Consider the following 22019-nt stretch of genomic DNA (forward strand, 5'->3'; position numbering starts at 1 on the left):
CTTTGTGTGTGTTATTGTCAGAAGGAGTTTGTCCACTGGGTGCTGGTCCGTTGTGACGTCTGATTAATATATCTAAGAAAGACAATTGGTTGTTAACTTCAATCTCTTGAGTGGAGGTTATTTTTGGATATAGCGTGTTGATGTTATCCAACATATTGTTGATACTTTTTTCTGCGATCACTGCCAAAATATCATCCATGTAGCTCAACCATATATTTGGCAGCAATCCATCCTGCTCGATTTTCTCCTCCAGTGATGTCATAAAGATTTCACTTAGGGGTTGGGAGAGAGGATTCCCCACCGCTACCTAAGGTTGTTTTGAAATATTTCCCTCCGAATGGGAAATAATCTTCATTCGTGCAGAGGGAAGTCAACTGTTTTGCCTTTTTCCGCCAGTTTGATGTCGAACCAAATCGCAGTAGCCACTCTTCAAATTTTATTATTGCCCCTTTTACAGGCATGCTGGGAAATAAAGTTTTGACATCAAATGTCACGAGGCGGTCATTATCCCCTGGAGCCCCCGCTACACTCTATCCTTCAATCAATTCTTTCGAATTTTTGACAGATTGTTTCCCATTGGTAGACCGCGAAAGGAGGGTGTAATTTTTTTTTCACACATGGTCATGTGGGGTATCAAATGAAAGGGCCCAATTAGTACTTTTCAAAACTGATCTTTTTTGTGAAATTGGGTGAAAGCCAGGGGAGGTAGGGCACCAAATGTGTGCCCCAAAAAGTGAAATAGGTCTCGTTCTCAGAACCTAGCCAATCGAAAAATCTGAAAAAAATCACAATGATACAACCATATGAAATGTAGGCCTCAAAAGACATCTCGTTTCGATATCTGTACATATAAAGTTAATAATAGTATATTACTTTTTTGGAGATTAACAGGAAAGTCCCTTTTAAGTTCATCCAAGGAGTACAAAATAGACGATAATGTAGGACATAATCCTGAGGGCAATCCCATTATTACCAACAAAGTTATAGGAGATCAAAGTTTTGCATTTCAGGTAAATTTATGGCATCCAAGCCATGTATGACATCAGTGGAAATGCATGAAGATGCGTTACATCAATTTATGTGCGCATATATACTACTGTGATAAAAAAGTAAGGTGAAATTGTCATTTAAAACTCCCGGGCATTAGGAAGGCAAGCAAATTTTTTTTGCCTTGGTTGGTAGGACTGTCTTTAACCTTTGCCAGGCGTCTGTTTGTCAAAAGGTTTAATTATTTCCGAGTTACACATTACACGTAAATAACCAGAAGTGAATTTTTCGATTTTTGTTTGAAAAAAAAAGCGCCGCGTTGATATGTGTGAAACTTTGCTGTCTGACTATCAGGACCACTTGAAATGCATTATTATTGGAGACGAGACTTGGATTTACGTATACGACCCTGAAACCATCGACCAATCCAGCGAATATCGTGAAAAAGGTGAAGGAAGACCGAAAAGACTACGGCAAAGTCGATCGAAAATCAAGGTCATGTTGATAGTTTTCTTTGTGCACAATGAACTCCTTCCGTCGGACCAAACTGTCAACAAAGAATATTATTTGAGCGTTATGCGTTGTTTGCGTGAAACTATTCGTCTGAAACGGTCGGAATTATGAGCGAGCAACTCTTGGTTCCTTCATCACGATAATGCACCATGTCATGTCCGTTTTGACACGATTGGGGAGATAAAAACCGAATCGAAGAAGGTCTTGTAGGCTACACCGAAAAAAAGACTATTCCCACGAGGACTGGAAAAAGTGTTGGCAAAAGTGCGTTTTATCGGACGGGGATTACTTTGAAGGGGATGAAATTGATTTGGAAGGATAGATAAACAATTTACATTTTATAAACAAATTTACCTTACTTTTTTATCACAGTAGTATGTATATGCATTGTCATGCGGTAATAGACAATGTTTGTTTATTTAGGGTGGACACAGTATTTATGTCGCTGATTTGTATGTTTATATGTGAATCTTGGGGGTTAGCAAAACATGACGGAATATTTTGTATTCTTGGCTATGTACGAATGGAAAATCGTGCATCGCGAATTTCTCACATAAGATGAACACAAAACTCTTATAACCGAACCGCCCGGCCTCCGATATCCCGACTTGTTTGGTTAGAAGAAAGCGGAGGCGGTCCGGATTTCGAAAATGCAAGAAATTTCACCTCTCGATGTCAGGAATACAAGATATGGCGGAAAATCCGCCGTCGGAAAGCTTGGTCGAAATCCAAGAAAATTGAAAATCTCCACATTGTTTACAAAAATGTAAAATCGTTGGATTCTCGCGGACGGGATCCGGCCCTGATTTCAGAGATGAAAGAATTCTCACGCTACGATGCCAGGGACGCAAAATATTGCAGAAAATTCGTCGCCGAAATCGAGGAAATTTCCACGACTCCCGGGTCGACAAAATGGCTAAAAATGTAAAATCGTCTTAAAGTGTAGTATCACATTACCATCATCGAGCGCGATCCAAACATTTCCAAACATTACAACATCAGTAAATATTTCAACATTACCTAACATCATCGTTGCATTACCTAATATCACCGCATTACAAAAGTGATGGTGATTTTTCTGCTATGATATCCCATTTCAAAACATCATCTAACATTATCACTCTACGTAGTTCGGCAATTATCGAATATCAAGCTAATTCCACCGCAGAGTATCGCTTGTTATTATGATTACCTGTTCTTTTGGTTGATTTTGAACGGGCTTTGCGCTAGAAAATGATTTCAGGGGCATGCGAATATAGGGATGCAGATTCTTGACTTTGCAATGCTATCGTTTGGACTGTACGTCGGCTGCTACTTGATATATGAATGGCGTTGGTGTAGGCGACTATCGAGTCCCGATGCCGAGTATTTATTGCGAATCTGTTTTCTCGACTGGTTTTTGTGTGAAAAGATGATTCCGATTTTGTTCGTGATAGACAAACTTTTCATTTTAATTATGCCAATCAAAGATAACTTTTACCTAGAGTAATGTTTGTTCGCAAAAATCATGATTCCCTGTCGTTTGCATGTGAAAATATTGTATGTGATATCCAATATATCGGATCTTTTGGTTTTTTTTCTTTTTCATTGATGATTCATTCTTCATAGATACTTATTTGGTACTGTCGTTCACTTTACACTATGAATGTAACAAATGCAGTTCAAATCATTCATCATAGTGGTAAGTAATAGTTGGTACTATCGGCTACCGAGTGATGATATATGATCATATGTACGATTTGGGGTAATGAAAGGCGTGTGTGTTTGTGATATTATTTTGTAATATCATGTGATATTTTATCACATTACCTGTTAGTCTCTACTGTTGTAAGCTGGCTTGCTACGCAGAAGCTGCCGAGAGTTGAGTTTAAGGACACTCGGTATATACATATATAATTTTCTTTGGAGCTTTTATAGTATGGTGAGGTGCGAGGACTATATTATATTAAATAGTCTTGCAGTTGTTAGATTTGCTTGAGTAATTTTCAACTAAAAACAAAAAAGAATACGTCCATATATATACATGTATAGAAGAATATATTATAAAAGATATTAATTAGTTCACCCTGACATTGTCCGTCTCAGAAATATTAGAATGGCTTCAATGTAAAGCACGGAAAGCCAATAAATTAAGAGTAAAATAAACGACAATTGTAGAGGTCATATTGGCCTATTTTCCATTAAGATAGCATTCGTTGACGTTCCACATTACTCCATCAGATAAAAGGAAACTTTGAAATATGATTGTTTTCATGTTCATTTAACTGTAGCGCGACGTTGCTATGTAGTGTTTCATTCAACAAGTAGAGTAATTGGCAATGTGTGACAATGCTCTTTTGTTATGTAACTTAGCCTCCTACAATCATTTAGATTTGATTGCGGTTTTCGCGGTTTGATAGTTCGAAAACACTAGACGATAGATACTCAAGGATTTCTTGGTAGCATTTGAGACTTTTTATAAGCAATGTTGATTGCTATGTAGTAAAAACCGGGTCCAATGACATCTCATTGTAAACTACAATGGAGTTTTGAGTCTCAACTTACATGTAATGTGAGTACATTGAAATATTGTATATGAAGCACGGCATATGGACATTCATTGCATTGTATCTATTTAGCTAAGTATTTAGCATTTACTGGTATAATATTTGCTTACTTTTCTGATTGTTTGGACAAATATTTCTACTTTATTAGGTACGCTGATGTTTAAAATCTACGAGTTACCTTGACAGTATGCTGATTTAGCATATAATATTCAATTAGTTCCTTCTGTGAATTATAATAGAAATTTCCCAGATTTTTTTAAGTAGTTTTATGCCACCGTTGCTGATAGGCACTAGCGGTGTACATTGGCAATTTATACATAGAATAGGTCTATCCTGATTTTTTCCTACACCGACAAAAATAACGTCATGCTATTACGCTGTTCCCTAATGTACTTCTTGTTTTATAATGCAAATTGTAGGGAAACTAAAGTTATCTTAAGGGTTTAATCCACTCAGTTCCGTAGGTTAGGTTTTGTCGACCTTTGTTTAGCAAATTTGAAAGGGAAAGTTAGCAAACAAAGTTTGGCGTGTTTCCACTGAATGCATTATATGGTACCTTGGCTGAGTTATTCATTTCACACTTCTTTGATGATTCCAAATGCAGGCTCCAGTGCCACAAATAAGGTTTGGGATCCCTTTCCTCTAATTCCATCCGTCTTCTTATTGCTATCAATACCTTTCTGATCCGCTCTCCTTTAAATGGAGAGCGGGTTGTCTCGTTTTTGGCAAGCATGATTTTGCTGGAATATGACTTGTTTTGCTTCCAGTGCACTTCTTGTATCCCAACCCCAGTTCCGTTTTCAGTCGTAGACCTATGTAGGTATTGAGATAGTTATTATATATATAAACAAAGTGTTGCTTCAATTTATCTTGGTATCAATCAATCAATCATTCTCAGATTTTTGACAGTTGAAGCGATGTACCAAAAAGGCATTGAAGTGTGAAATTATCCAGTTTCTTCTTTTACTGATTGCCAGAAGACTGTTTTTGTTGGGGTTTATCTTGAAATTTTCTCGTTCAAACCACTCTTTTATTAGATTTGTTGTTTCAGCTCTGAGATTATGAGGTCATTAGCTACTGACAGTAGTCGTGTTAGGATGGCAATGTGTGGAGGGTCCCTGCATATGATGGCAAACAGAAACAGAGACCACACTGCTGTGCTTGAATCAGCCTGTCTTCCAGCAACGATCCTATAGTACATATAATATCTTCTATAGGTGCTTGCTTAAACTCCGCTATACTATTAACATAGTATACTGGTCCCAAGCCCAGGTAAAGGAGGAGGGTTTGAGGCAACGTACTCTGTACTATCCTCAGTAAAACAAAAATAAAATGCTGAGATCACGGAAAGAGATAAATATAGTATAGTTGGAGTTATTCTACTATGCTAAATCCTACCTGATCTCTCTTGGTGACAGGCCCCGCGACAGGTCGACCAAGAAAATGCATACAATGTCGTTACAAACATGATGATCGGATTAAGTCACAGGCCTCGGAGAAATGCTAGGGCGTCCACCTCAGTCGACGCGGCAGGACGGGCCCCGGTCCTGTCGAGAAATGGGGAAGGGTTCTTGACGCATGGACGGCGTCAGGACGTAAGCAAGTTAGTCCGCACACAACGAACAAAACAAATACGTGTCTGCACGCTAAATGTTGGTACCCTAACTGGAAAGACGGAGGAACTCGCAAGAGCCCTTCGGAAAAGGTGCATTGACATCTGCGCTCTGCAAGAAACCCGATGGTCTGGTTCCAAAAGCTGCGACATTGAACGCGAACGCGGTAAAAATGGCTACAAACTTCTCTATTTTGGTAACCCACACACTCAATATGGTGTTGGCATTGCCATCTCAGAGGGTTTCCGTGACGCCATTAAAGAAGTCGAACGATTTGATGATCGGCTGATGAAGCTCACCATTATATCAGCTGATCGCACTATTCACTTCTTCACCGCGTATGCACCACAGACAGGTCGACCTGATGCCGAGAAAGATGCCTTCTGGCAACTTCTCGATGAAAAGACTTGTCACGTGCCTGCTGACGATTACATAATCATTGCCGGCGACCTTAATGGTCATGTGGGTGAAAAGGCAGACGGTAACAGGTGCCATGGGGGAAAGGGGTTCGGAGCGCGCAATGAAGGTGGTGAGCGTATAATCGATTTTGCGGACACCCATGACCTTGTACTTATGAATACATGGTTCATCAAACGATTGTCTCATCTTCCCACATTTTATAGTGGGAACAATAAAACGCAAATCGACTATATTCTCATAAGACGCCAACATTTTACCACTGTCACTGATTGCAAAGTCGTTCCCTATGAGACCATCGCACCTCAACATCGGCCGTTGATTGCTGTCCTGCGAATCAAGCCACCGATAAAACGGCGTGAGGAATGCATTGGCCCGCCGCGCATTAAATGGTGGCGATTTGGTGAGAAGAAAGAAGAAGCGGTCTCACTCATACGATTGCCAACCATTACGAATGTGGAAGAATCATGGAACCAAATGAAAGACACGATCCACAAAGCGGCCTCTGCAACCCTCGGGGTCACCAAGCCGGGTAAGCGGTACATCAACCGAGATACTTGGCTTTGGAATGATGATGTTGAAATGAAGGTCCGTGAAAAGAAACGCCTCTACCACAAATTTCTCGACGATAAAACGCCTGCTAATTGGCAAATTTATAAGAATGCCAACCGGGAAGCAAAGAAAGCGGTCGCTGTCAACCGAGCGAACCATTTCAAAAATCTTTACGATAAACTGGACACTCGGGATGGCGAGAGAGATCTGTATCGACTTGCTAAAAGCCGTGATGAACGCACACAGGATATCGAACACTTCTGTTGTGTTAATGACAAGAACGGTACTTTGCTTACCAACCGTCGAGCCGCAACGGATAGATGGCGAGAATACTTCGAGCAGATTTCAACTGAAGAATTTGCTCATCCTCCACTTCCACAATCATTGCTGACATTTGGAGCAGTTCCACCAGTCAGCGCAACTGAAGTCGAGGAGGCAATAAAACAAATGAAATCGGGGAAAGCAACAGGACCTGACGACATCGCATCTGAGCTCTGGAAAGCGAAGAGCTGGGACCCAACACTGTGGCTCAGTGAATTCTTTAACCGGGTTATTCAGGAAGGAAGAACACCATCTGACTGGCAAGAAAGTAGCCCAGCAGAATGTTCAAATTACCGTCCGATCCGGTTACTTTCCCATACCATGAAGATTTTTGAACGCATTCTTGACAACCGTATTCGCGAAATCGTTGAAATAACCGTGAATCAAGCCGGATTTGTCAAGAACTGCGGAACTACTGACGCAATACACGCTGCGCGGTTACTCATGGAGAAACACCGTGAGAAGCATCGCCCTCTTTACATTGCCTTTCTGGATCTAGAGAAAGCGTTTGACCGTGTACCACACGAACTCATCTGGTATGCTTTACGACAACACTTCGTGCCAGAAGAACTCGTGCGCTGGGTTCAATGGCTCTACCACGATCCGAAAAGTAAAGTTCGAAGTGTGGCGGGTGTATCAAAACCGCTTCGTGTCTCTGTTGGAGTTCATCAAGGAAGTGCCCTCTCACCACTCCTCTTTGTCCTTGTTATGGACACCGTCACATGGGATATCCAACGTCCAGCGCCCTACACACTGCTTTATGCAGATGATGTTTTCCTAGCATCACATAGCAAAAATGATCTCGAGCAACTTGTTCAAAAATGGAATGATCGCCTCATGCAACACGGTCTCAGATTGAATTTAAACAAAACTGAATTTTTGACGACTGATCCCCATAAAACAGGCACAATCACTGTCAGCGGCAGTGATCTGCCCAGATCTGAGCGATTTAAATACCTCGGGTCAACGCTATCAGCCAATGGAGAGCTGCGTTATGAAATTGCTTCACGCATTAACGCAACCTGGATGAAGTGGTGTTCCACAACTGGTGTCCTTTGTGATCGACGTATCAACGAACGTCTCAAATCTAAAATTTACAATGTCGTCCGTCCAGTCGCTCTCTATGGTTCTGAGTGTTGGCCGACCATAAAAGACAATGAACGGCGTCTTGCGGTAATGGAGACGAAGATGCTACGTTGGACTAGTGGCGTCACACGTTTAGATCACATCCGAAATGAGGATATCCGCGATCGTTATGGGGTTGCACCGATCGTGGAAAAGTTGCTAGAGAGGCGTCTTCGATGGTATGGTCACGCAATTCGTGCAAACGAGAATTCACTTGCAAAGATTGGTCTGAACATCGAAGTCGATGGTAAACGACCAAAAGGCAGACCTAATCAACGGTGGCTTGATACGCTGGATGGGGATATGAAAGCCTCGAGATTGCACCCAGATCAGGCATCCGATAGAGCCAAATGGCGAAGCCGATCACGACGAGCCGACCCCGCTTGTGAACGGGACAAAGGCTGAAGAAAAAGAAAAAGAAGAAGATAGGTGCTTGCTTAGGGACTGAGCCATTGACCCAGAAGATATTTCGATACCAGGATGTCTGCCAACAAGTTTTTCTAGTATCCTGACAAGTAAGGGGATGAGGTTTATTTCCCTATAGGCTATACCATCATCCTAATCTTTCTCCACCTCGTCGGTATATAGCCCAATGTAACTTTAACTCTGTAAGTTTTTGGTTGAAGCTGCTTCAGGATGAGAACCTGCTGCTTCGAAGAAATGAGGTAGACTGTAGAATGTGGAGATGTTAGTATTTTCTCACAGAAACTCTTCCACGAGGCCCTCAGAAGTCTGCTGTAGTGGGCAAGTGTTTGGTTGCGTTCTTCCCACCGTTCTGTCCTCTTTGTCTCTCATTGGATAGTCGGTATTTCTTTTGGCAGATTATTATTTTCCACCTGTTACACTTTATATTCTGCAGTTTCTTTATCAGCCACAGCTATTTCATAAAACGTCAGGATTTCCATGTATAGTTTAATTTTATCCGCCATTCCAGTTATCAGTATTGGTTTGCTGGGCTTCCAGTTTTTATTAAATGGGTTTCGATTTATATTTTCTAGCTTATTGGTTTGACCGCGAATGCGAATATTGGGTACTAGAGTTTTGGGAACAGCCAGAAGTCACACGGAGCCAGGTCAGGACAATAGGGGGGATGAGGAAGGGTTGTCATCGAGTCTAGCCTGTTGCCTACAATTCTGGTCTCCTCCAATGAATCTTTTGGCGTAAAGTTCTCAGGGTTTGGAGGTTGTCTCACCTTGTGGGAGGAATTCATGATGGATGACACGCTTCGAATCGAAGAAAACAGTGAGCATAACTTTAACGATTGATATCACCTGGCGAGCTTTTTTTTGGTCTTGGTGAATTTTTTGATTTCCACTGGGATGACTGCACTTTGGTTTCCCCGTCGTAGCCATAAGAAGTTTCCATTAGCGTTGGTAATTTCCAAGAGCTCCTGACAAACCTCCAGGCGATGCACATTTTGATCCTCTGTCATCCGTGGAGTGAACTTAAATGCAACTCTTCTTATCTTCAATTTTTGAATTAAAATCTCCTGACCTGACCCTGAGATATCATATCCTTCTGTCATCTCCCGAATCGTCAAACGACGATTGCAATGCACAAGGGCATTCACTTTGGCCACATGAAAGTCGTCAATTCAGGTTGAAGATGGTGATGTTCTGCCTTCTTTGAATGGTTTAAACCACTTGTGATACCGTGAACGACTCATCACTTCATGATCGCAGGCTTTCTGCAGCATTTGAAAAGTTTCCATGAACGATTTGCCCAATTTAACGCAAAATTTCACGCAAACACTTTGCTCCTCCTTCACGTCCATGATAAAAAGGCGGAACAGGAAAAGTAGACTTCACTAAAACAGCCGAACAATCGATTTGCGGAAGGTTACAACAATAAAACAAAATGGAGATTACTAAGGAAGGTTTCTGCTAAAAAATAAGTGCCGAACCAGTTGTCAACGTTAACGTGAAGGCACGCGATTGGAAAAGTCCTGAAACTTTTTGATCAGATCTCGAACATATGCTTCCCTTCAGTTGTTCGCTACCAACGATTGACTGGAGGTTATGTATCTCGCGGTAGTTTGCCAGGTTCTTCATATTTCCTTCGTGGGTGGCGCAACCTGCAGGTTAGAGGGGAATTGAGGGGGGCGGGGGTTGACCATATGATTCCCCCTTCCCCTGCCTCATTATATAGTATTTTTTCACCTCTGGGTTCTAAACAATCTTTTTCCGGATATGATTCCTGTCCATGGTTCGCCTATTTGTCTGGCAAGTTTGTGTTTCCACTGGTCTGACAGGTAGAGGCGACTCAGACTCGATTTGAACTGTTGCGCCTTTGATGAGCAGTCAAGACTTCTTTGAAATTGTTTTAAGGTTTTGTGTAGGGGATTACGTTTTAGAACGTTACTTCTAATATATATATTCCACGGCTATGCTGCCCCTGTGCACGGCTGACTCAAGTGCGAGCGCGTTAGAGCGCTGGGCTGCCGTAGTGGAAGGTCGCGATTCAAATCTAACGGGTGACAGAGGGATTTCTTATCATGACTGGATGTCGGATACCAGTCGACTCAGCTGCGAATAAGTCTACCCCACCTTCCCCTAGCTTCCGATCATACCTCTTTTGCTAGTTTCCAGTTCTCCTTTCTTTAGAATGTTGTTCCGCGATAGGGAAGGACCCTGGAAAATGAATTCTGAGAGGCAAATGTCCCATCCTCCTTCTTCAAACAGATAGAAGATATTGCCTTGTTTATGGTTACAGCTTTGTAAAACCTGGTTGCTTCTGGGTTTTCTTCGATCCCTTCACAGAATTCTCTGAAGCTGTTCAATTTTGCTTCCTTGATCGCGTTGCTTTACGCAGTCAGTACATTTTTGTACCTCGGCCAGTCTACAATTTTTTTGCCCGGTTGAATAGTTTTCGTACCTCTGTTCTCATCTTGGCTAGGTTCCTATTCCTCCAGGGTGCATCTCTTGATGACTTAACTGCTTTAGTCAGACAGCTGGCCTCATATGCGTCAATGACGACTGTGCTGAGGTTTTCCACCATTGTTTCTAGTTCCAGTTTGAACCTGGTGTCACCGCTTTCTTCAAGGTGAGCCATGTTGTTGCTCAGTTACGTTGCATAAGAATCCTAATCCGTTCTCCTGAGTTTCCTTATTATTCTTTTTTTTTCGGAGTTGCCCTCAATGTCGAATTCTGTGATCAGACATCGACGACTCATCCGACATCCTCTAATTCCGGACCAGTCCCTTCATCAGAGTATTTCCTAGAGATGTCTGTACCTCTTGTTTAGTGCTGGTCACGAATGTTAGACTGTTCCCTAGGTTATATATTTCTAACTTATTGCTAAGAATAAATCCAAGAAAGTACTCATTTCTTCGATTGGTGTCACTACTTCCCCAGACTTCGTGATGGGCGTTGGCATCACAACCGAGGAGAAGTGGTAACGCCCTCCTCTCACAGTACTTCACCAGTTTAGCGACTAGCTCCGGTGGGATTCGGATGTCGTCCCTTGGGAAGTAGCCCGATACCACGATTGCCTTTCGATTGCTTCCCCCGGCTTCCAGTGAGATTTGGATAGCCACAAGGTCCCCGGTCCGGAACTCTGAAAGACATATATATTTTAAGTTACGACTAAGAATTATGCAAGCTCTTCGTTTTTCGCAAGAGAAGTCCCAAATTTCTTGCATGCTTCCTCTTTGCAGACCGCGAATCTGCTCCCGGAACACCTTCTTCTGAGCCAGCACGATTCCAATGTTCTCCTTGGAACTTGACCTTCCAATTACCACAGATGCAGCTTTCGCATGGTGGGGGTTTATGTGGGCTATCTTAGTGCTGACCACTGGCTCTGTTATCGTTTGGAGTTCTTCTCCACTGTCGGAGTATCACCCTCCTCCTTCGACATGGCGCTTTCCTTTAGGTCGCTGTCCTCTCTAAACCCTAGAAGATCTAGGTCTAGATTGTCCAGCTTCTGCTCTTCACTGGTCAGCGGGACTACTTCCCTGCCTCCCTCCAGGCTTTTCCGCCTCTATGGCCTCCGAGATTCTTTCGGGGACCTCGATTTCCATCCGATGTCCACCCTCTGAGGTGTCTTTCCTCGACTTTGCCCTGTGTACGTGCGTAGGTATGTGGCCAAATCGATAGTTGATATACGAGTATACTCCAGGAATCGGTCATCCACCCTGATCGTGACGAGTCAACCCTTACCCTCCACCTTTCTTCTGAAGATTCTCTATAATCGTGTATAGAGATCCTCATACTGAGCGATTAGGAGGCCCATAAGATCTTCCGTCGATAGTTCTGCTACTTTCCAGCCTGGCGATTTAGGAACCATAGTCCTAAACCACTCTGCAGTATGTGATCTGGTCGAAAGCTTATCCCGGCGAGCACAAGTTTCACAGTCCATCCCGTGCACACCTGCCTGACGACAAGGTCTTCGATAGTTTCTTGTTCCTCACAAGTGAGCATTCCTGATTCCTGTTTTCACCCTGACCTATCCGGCTTTTCGTCTCTCTGGGTTTAGGTTTGGGTTTTTTAGGAGCATTCCCCTAATGTGGGCTAATATTCGCTGCTCCCTGCTTTCTTGCCTCCGATAAAGATGGCTTAGTTCTTTAAGGACGCGGGGCGACTTTCTCTTAACAGATTAATAATAGGTTTGTCTTGGGTCTTTTTCTTCTCCCTTCAGATAATGTAGGTACCGTTTAGCATCTGCGCCACTGAGACTTGTCTCCTTCCTGATATCTGATATATTGATCTCAGACGTGCTTTTGCTTGGCTCTGCTTTTTGAACAGTGGTCTCTGTTGGTCGTTTTGCACCCATTATACCAATGTTGATCGTGGATCTATTGCTTGACGTCTCAACTTCTCCCTTCTTGGATACGATCACCTGGCTCTCAGTATTTCGGAGATATGCCTTCGCCTGGTTGACCAGTTTGTGTTGGTTGTAGTTTTCTTTATTTTAATAATTATCCCATGAGTATGGGGGGGGGGGGCACTAGGCTGTCATACGGAAGGTTGCGGTTCAAATCTCGCTGGTGGCAGTGGAATTTGCATCGTGATTTGACGTCGGATACCAGTCGACTCAGCTGTGAATGAGTACCTGAGTCAAATCAGGGTAATAATCTCGGGCGAGCGCAATGCTGACCACATTGCCTCCTAGTGTACCGTTACGGTCTTGAATGAAGTGCTCTAACACACTTCAAGGCCCTGATCCAATATGGATTGTTGCGCCAACGATCGTTATTATTATGGGGGTTAGAAGGTCCGATGCATAGCCTCCCACAGCACGGTAAGGCCAAACTTACTCACAGAGGCGACCAGGTAGCAGGTCCATTCGAATACAGTCAGTTAACCCTGGCTGCAAACTATCTAAGGGCGTGGTTCGCATGACACTCTGGATTGGAAGAGGCGTTTTTCAACTGGGGGATCTGTAGCGTTTTGAGCCTTGGCCCCTAGAAAACCACACGTCATCCTAGAAGGGAGATAGTTCACTCTCAGAGAGAGATAGGTTGGTCCCAGGGAACCCTGACCCCTGGTCAATATTTCTCTGCCCAAATTAATTGAATTATAATTTGTTTGGTACATGCCAGAGTTTTAATTTTAAAACCCGGATGATTTCAATATTTGTACTTTTGTTTACCAGAATTAAATTTACCAATTTCGTTCAGGAATCGCCCCAAATACATAAAACAAATACACATGCACACTTTCACTGCAAAAGATACTTAGCAAACTAGCGAAGTTCATACATTCGGCTCATTGGCTCATGCAATTAATTTGAAATTGAAATCACTTGGAACTTTGCTAATGATCCATTTTTAGTTTAAAAACAATAAATAAAATTTGATATTTAACAGTTGCTAATTTTGGAGAGCTTCTGTTAACAAACAACCACCGACCATTGAAGAGAATTGCGAGTGTGAAAATGTAAAATTGAATCTTATTTGTGGCTGGCGTTTTACCGGATAGGAAATAATTATAGCAATTTTGCGTGCTTTGTATATAATTATAAATTGATTTATTAATGGTTTTTGTGTATTTATACTGAGGATATTTGCACGATTGCTATTTGCGGCCAATATGTCAACACCGCTATTGTTGTGGCCCTGTTTAAGCTAAATATAGACGATGGAATCTTAAATTATGGAAACGTACTTGTTTCGCCATTCGGAATTTTCCGTCTGGAATCCATTGGTAGTTTGTTTTGTTTGAGAGTTTCGATTGGATTTATAAACTGCATACATCTAGATTGTTCTTACTTTCCAGAACGCAGCCAAAAAGATAGTGAAAATATTCGCTTAGGGATTATTTGATAGGAACACCTGTATGTACAAAGGTGAACCAGCGTTAACACCTTATCTCTGTGTAGTTTTCACAAGTGGTATTGTCTTGTGTTAGTAAGACTTGTCTGCATGCGTATATTATTAATATGTGCCTTTATCATATCATACCATCTGTTATCAGTGGATATGTACATACATGCATTATTACGCCATATAACCTGTTTGATTTGTAAGGCTATTGGATATGACTAATATCTAGTTGAACACTGATAGTATCTGAAAAAAAAAAGAAATTTTAATCACATGGGCATGCGAGGAGATTATGAGTTTGCCTGGTCTGTTTCGTACAGAAAAGTGTCAGATGGGATACCTTTTTCTGATAATATTAAAATAAAAATGAAAAAAAAAACAGCAATTTGAAATTATATAAAATAAAAATAAATTATAAAACATTCAATTTAAACGTCTATTTCCGTTCTTTTTTCAGATAAACGGATAATACAAGGAAATATGGGAAATTCAAGTACAAAACTCGCGGAGCGATGTTCCTTATTATCAAAAGATGAAATACCTGTTGTGGCGAATTCTTTTAAATTTGTTAGTAAAAATTCGGATCGAATTAAGGAAGATGATTTAATGGTGAGTTATTCACTTTATTAAGTTCACTATGTCAGTCTAGTAGTGTTGTTTCAACGTGTATATAGAACTATATATGTCAATCGTGCAACCAACATCGTTTGTCGTCTTCTGCTTGGCTTTTTCAACATTTTTAAGGTTTTGCTTGCAAAACAAAACCTTATTAAAATCGGTTCAATGTCTGTCTGTCTGTCTTTTTTTTTTCATCGTTGGAAGGTGGGAAGGTTTAAAACCTACTGCTGGCTCCTGCCATACAGTTATGTGAGACTTCTACTCATTAAAACCACCTCCTTCTTCTTTCACTCTCCCCACGGGACTGATATAAGCATTGCATCGTGGGGCTGGATCAGTTCTTAATTCCGGCGCATTATTGTTCGCTCCCTTTCTTGCTTTCTTTGCAGTTCTTCATGCCTTAGCTGTTGATGAATCATTTTCAGCTCAATTACCACTTGATTCCAAGCCTCCGTTGATTCCAACATAAACTCCGCTATATTTCCAGGTGTTAAGCGTCTGTCTGCGATCGCCTCCAGCCTAGTTCGGTGTGCTGTAAACCTTGGGCACTCAAATACAACATGCTCCGCATTCTCAGCCACGTTGCCACATCTTGGGCAGCATGGTGACTCGTCGTGTCCAAATCGATAAAGATAAGCCCGATAACCTCCATGTCGACTTAAAAACTGTGTTAGCTCGTAGCTTAGTTCCCCGTGATTCCTTTCCATCCATCTTCGAATGTGTGGAATGATACGGTAGGTGCAACGGCCAGTTTGTGCCTCGTTCCATCTCGTTTGCCATTTGGCGATGGATTCTCGCCGTGCTAGTTGCCGTCGAAGTACAATAAACTCACCGATTGCATACATATTGTCGTAGAGACGCCGACCTTCATCCGCCAAGATGTCTATGGGGATTGTCCCTGCCAGTACATATGCTGCTTCTCCTGATGTCGTTCGATAAGCTCTGCATACCTGGAGTGCACTTAGTGGATACGCCATTCCTAGTTTTCCGCAGTTTGATTTGTTTTCCAGAACGGTAGACCAAACTGGAGCTGCGTAGAGTAGCACGGAACTAACTACCCTTGAAATAAGACGACGTCGACTTTGTCTTGGTCCACCAATGTTCGGTAGTATCCTCGAGATCGTTACAGCGATGGAAGATGCTTTAGTTGCAGCGCACTCAATGTGTTTTTTAAAATTGAGTCCTTTGTCACTCATTACTCCCAAATATTTAAGCGACTCTTGGGATCTGCGGGATCCTAAGTCCCCATCTACTTGATGGTGGACCGGACTAAATGAGGAGCAACTTACTCCCTCGTTTTTTAGACCATGGATCCCTACTTTGGAGCGTAGCACCCCAAGCAATAAGAATAGAAAAAAACAAAAATTTGACTGACGGTTACGTCCAGGGCAGAGGCAACTCATCAGGCGCTGCCTCACCTCTGCCCTGGGAGCAGCGTGACAGAGGTGAGGCAGATCCTAAACAACAACCTAGCTTTAGTCTAGCTTAGACTACAACGACTGGCGTTTTAAGACCAATATAACTCGCAACCTTGTCGTGTTTTTGCGATGATAAAAGGGAGCGTCTTTCCACCTGTTGGCACTTTCAATCACGCTGCTCCCAGGGCAGAGGTGAGGCAGCGTCTGATGAGTTGCCTCTGCCCTGGACGAAACCGTCAGTCAAATTTTTGATTTTTTTGACTCTTGGGAGTAAATTGTTTTTTCACCAACTTTAATTTTCACGGGCGTGTCTTTCCTTCTTTTGCTGATTAGCACTAGTTCCGTTTTATGTTGATCTCCCATATCGCTTCACTTGCATAGATTTCGATCTCGCCTAAGCGTTTTGCCACTATTGTTACCCCGATATCGTCCGCAAAGCCAATAGTTGTCAGGCCGTTAGGAAGGCGTAGCGTCAGCACTCCATCTGTTTGTCTGTCTGTCTGTCTGTCTGTCTGTCACACGAACTTTTCTCAGAGATGGCTATACCGATTGACCCGATTTTTGGTGAGAAGGTGGGTACTGTGAACGCCCAGACATGCAGTGAGTGATATCTTTCTACGTTGAGATTAAGGGAGGTCCCCATACATGCAAAAGGGGGGTGTACAATTTTTTTCCACCGAATATAGTCATGTTGGGTATCAAATGAAAGGTCTAGAACTTTTCGAAGTCGGTCTTAGTTTTGGTATTTGTTAGCAAGGGGGGGAGTGGGAAGGGTGGAAAGTGATGATTTCTTTAACGGATCCATTCTCAGAAAGTACTCAATCAAAAAATCTGAAAAAAAAGTTAAAGTTAAGTTAATAACAGTATATTGCCATATTTTTGGGGAAATGGTATAGAAACTCCCCTTAAGTTTATTCATCCTGTCGCGCATCGACAAATTAAGCAGACTCGCGCCTGAACGGTATAAACGGTATCCAAAGGAGAAAGCCGAAGACCTGCTGGCATTGGGCAGCCTCAAATCTTTCCATAACGTTTACTACAGCACCATTATCCTCCGTCCTGTGCGGAGACCACAGGGTGCTGAAAGTCTCGTATCTTGCATCATCTTTAAAAACAATAATATCAAAGGCCCTTACTACCACACATGTTCCCCTAGGGCCAGTATACGCCCATCATATTATTGCTCGGTTTTCTCGAATATAGTGGGATAATTCGGCTTCGCGAATGCTGCGCAATCTTTTCAAAGTTTTATGAACAGTATTCTGACCGACCGTCAACACGGCATTATATATCAAAGGACGATACCAACTCACTGTTAGAGCGAAAAAGATAGATCAGCGACTGTTAATCTGATTCGACAACGGGTGTAAGTCAAAATTATCCGATTATCCGATGGTACTATCAAAACTTATTAGATAAATTCAATGCAGAATTGATGGAAAAAAAGAAGAATCGATGCACCAGCAGTAGCAATAGCAGGATCAGTTGCGGTACTAACTGTTGGCTTATTCTCCTTATTCCCCAGATTTGCCTCCGTGAATTTATTCTGGCAAAATTTTCGAGTGATACTGCACATTAAAAACGTAAATCGTAACGTATCCCGCTTGGTTTTTCAGGGAGGTGAATGCTTCCAGGCAGTGGGCGAACGAATCCCAGTCTGCTGGCCACGAAGCCTCACCAGGGGTGTCATGGGAATCAGGGCAGCTCTTCAAGTTCATATGTCTCAGGAAAATTGTTGGGCATGTGCTCCCGGCTCGGTTGTTTGCGGTTGACCATCTAGTGGGAATTTCATAGAGTCCGGAGGGAGATCTTTGGACTTCATGCGTGGAGATGCGTTAACAACTCGGGGGCCGTGCTCCTTGGTTCGCTAGAGATTTAGGTAGGTCCTGCATCCACCAATATGAATGCTGAGTCATGCACTTAGAATAGACTGGTACCGTTGTTGTTTTTCATAGCGGGGCTCTGATTGTGGTCACAAAATCAATTCGTGTCTTAAGGAAACGGTATGGTTAGGTCTAAACTTTGGGAACTCACGTTAAATCATCCAACAAACTGAATGAGAACGAAATGTTCCTCAAGGAGCTGCGTCATCGTAGACATGTTCAAAAGACTATTATTGGTAGATACCCAATAAGTATCAAGAATAAGAATACCCAATAAATCAAGAATAAAAATCTTGGAAAATGATCGGCTCAAACTACTGTGGGATCACACTATTGCCACCGACCACAGTGTTAATCATAACAGACTCGATCTAGTTCTGCTTCTGAAGGAAGAACGAGCGTGCTTTATAATCGATGTAGCCGTACCGTTGGACCGGAACACTGTTGAAAAACAGCACGAAAAAATCCGGAACTACAGCCCCTTGGCAGACGATATGAAGCAGACCTGGAGACTACAAAAGATCGAAGTAGCCACAGTAGTAATTTCAGCGACGGGACTAGTTCCGCAGAACTTACATAAAGCGCTGAAAACGCTCGATCTTAGGGCCGGACTATACATGGAGATGCAAAAAGCTGTTATCCTTGCAACCTGTGCTATAGTCCGAAGAGTCCTGTCCGGTAACAATCTGACCTAATGGATTCCAGTCTTGATCCGCATTGTCTTCGATATAAGATCCATGTCTCTGTAGTGTAGAACCTCCGCGTCATTGGCTGAAGTGTTTGCGACAATCGGGATGTAGTAATACATTTTCGCATGGTCGCACACACTTTGCGTTAAAACGCATCATCGCTGTGATGCGGGCCTTTGGATGTTGCCTTCAGCCCATCCTTAGGTTGGTCGCCCCTCGGTCCGGTTGGGCGGGAAGAGGGTCCGTGGGTTTTTTGAACTATATATAAAATCTTTCCCGACACATTTCCAATGGTACCACCTCTTCGAAATAGTGAAGTGAACCTAATCATCACTTTTCGTGCACTTTTTCAAATGAAGAGAATTTCTGTCTTACAGACGACTACGGTTTCGTCTAGGGCAGAGGAAGCTCATCAGACGCTGCCTCGACCGAAGTGGTTACCAGATGTAGTTAGCTCTCTTATAACAATTTGTAAACACGTCATATGTGTTAATTATATTCATGAGAAAAACCATCTAGTATTTCTGGTCTAAGCCGGCCGAAGTTGAAATAATTTTTGTTTGGAATTAAGGGAGTCCTGAGTCCGCCATTCACTTGATGATATCAAATAAAAAAGAAATAAAAATAATAAAGGGGCAGAATAGATCCCTGTGGGACGTCAAAACAGCGGGAGAAGGAACAGGATATGTAACCGTCAAAAAAGACGCGTCGGGATCGGTTGGAAAGATGAGAGGCAAGCCATGCAACAAGTGGAATAGGGACGCTTAGAGACGAAAGTTTCGACAGAAATAAGCTTTAGTAAAGTCAGTGTAGATAGTGGATTCCTGCTATGAATTCAGACATTTGAGGAGAAAGTTAGTGAAGTCGAGTAAGTTGGAGATAGATATTTTGAAGACCGTCGCAATCAGGGCGGTCATTGGCATCAACGCCAATGAGATACTGGGCAAGGAGGGGAGATAGGCGATGCGGAGCAGACTATATCCACTAGCGGGAGGGAAGAGGGGCAAGGAGAGAGAACAGTTCACAGTTTCACAGTTCCGACTTTCGCATGAAATTTTGTGCCAATCGATACAGTGGTTTTTGAGAAAAGTTCGTGTGTCAGACACACAGAGAGCCAGACAGTTAACAGATTTCAAAAATTTCAATTCAATAATCAAACAACAGATAAGCATGCAAATGGTGGATGTACATTTTTTATCACCAAATATAGTCATGTGCAGTATCATGAAAAAAACTCAGTTTGTAGTTTTTATAAAAATCAAGAGGCTGCTACTGTATGGTACCTAGGCTCCGAAATACCCTATATACCGATATCTGTTCAAATAAAGTTAATAATAGTATATTACTACAATTTTTAGTAATTGACTGGAAAACCACCTTAAATTTATCCTAGAAGAGCATGATCTTATCAAGTTTGATGGTAATCGCACTATTCCTAACAAAGTTATAATAGGTCAAAGCTATCACTTCTTCGCAAATTCAAGACTCTCAATATCACTTGAAAGTGGATGTTTTCACATATTATATTCATATATTACGTGTTATGTACTAAAGGGATAAATGCACACTCAACTGTCTTTATAAAAGCAATACACAAAATCTTTCATACCTGAAGCGTCCAGCTTCCTGTATGGAAGTTCAAAATGTCCTAACTTACAAACGTTGCCATTTGCTTCACTCTCCCCTATACTATACTGGTAAACGTGGCTCTTATTGCGTGTTCTTATTTTTCAGTAAGATTAGCCACTAAAAAAGAATATTATAGAATGTTTGTGTTTACACAAAACCTTATTAAAATCGGTTTACCGTCTGTCTGTCTGTCTGTCTGTCCGTCACACGCATTTCTATCGGGGACGGTTATAGGGATTGACACCAAATTCAGTAGAAGGGTGGGAACTGTGAACGCTCACGCATATAGTGAGTTACATTCTTTTACGAAGAATTAAAGGGGGGGGGGGTCCCCATACATGCAAAAGGGGGGTGTAAATTTTTTTTTCATCAAATATAGTCATGTGGGGTATCAAATTAAAGGTCTCGGTTAGTACTTTTCGAAGCCGATCTTAGTTTTGACTTTTGTTGAAAAGGTGGGGAGTGCGGGGGGTTGAAATTGGTTATTTTTTTAACGAACCCATTCTCAGAAACTACCAAACCGAAAAAACTAAAAAAAATCAGGGGGCTGCCACTATATAGTCCCTAGTCTCCGAAATACCCTCCATACCGATAGCTGTTCAAATAAAGTTAATAATAGTACATTACTATAATTTTCAGTAATTGACAGGAAAACCCCCCTTAGGTTCACTCTAGAATCACAGAATTTTGCAGCAATGTAGGCATGATCCTGCCAAATTTGGTGAAAATCGCACTATTACTAACAAAGTTATACTAGGTCAAAACTGTCGCTCCTCTGCAAATTCAAGACTATGAATATCACTATCACTTGAAAGTGGCTATTTTCACATAATATATGCATATTTTACGTGCTATATGCTAATGGGGCGAATGCACACTCAAATCTCTTTATAAAAGAAATACACAAAACCTTTCATACCTGAAGCATCTAGCTTCCGGTTTCCCGACTTGTTTTCTTTAGAAAAGTGTATTTTGCACCAATTCCTCTCATAGCTAAGATATACTGCTCTATTGAGTGTGAAGGAAGGATTCAGAGTCTTTACGAAATATGTTCCATCCAATCCTCATGTCTCCCCCTTTGATTTCTATGTATTGTTTTATTTCTCAATGCTATATTTCTGCTTTCTTGTTCAATCGGACTCTCCTTCGGTTCCATTTTTATCAAATTTACTACTGTACAAGTGAAAAACCTTCAAAGGTGGGACAAGCACATAGATGGATGGAAAGGATTTGACCTCAGAGTCTAAGAATCGAGAGCGAGATAGCCAAGCATAATCTACCGGTGGTTCATCTATTCTATGATATCTACCAGTGGTTCATCTATTGTAGGATATGATATATCTTTTAATTTGTGACTAAGATTAATTTGAGTGCGCTATTTTTAAATTTATTTTATTTGAACTTGGCATTGGGTCCTCAAACTTGATATCGACTTGAATGCTATGA

The 22019-nt window shown here is 41.9% G+C and overlaps 1 protein-coding gene across 1 annotated transcript in view; it reads left to right on the top strand.

Moving 5' to 3' along the window:
• LOC119651510 (MTOR-associated protein MEAK7) overlaps positions 1–22019 on the top strand; it is an 84283-nt gene that overhangs the window by 37166 nt on the left and 25098 nt on the right. Inside the window, exon 2 of the mRNA XM_038055135.1 lies at positions 14794–14945. Within this exon, the coding sequence (XP_037911063.1) occupies positions 14817–14945 (129 nt within the window). The 5' untranslated portion in view covers positions 14794–14816. The remainder of the gene's footprint in view (positions 1–14793; positions 14946–22019) is intronic.

The sequence above is a fragment of the Hermetia illucens genome, chromosome 3, assembly GCF_905115235.1.
Source record: "Hermetia illucens chromosome 3, iHerIll2.2.curated.20191125, whole genome shotgun sequence".
Classification (NCBI taxonomy): Eukaryota; Metazoa; Arthropoda; class Insecta; order Diptera; family Stratiomyidae; genus Hermetia; species Hermetia illucens.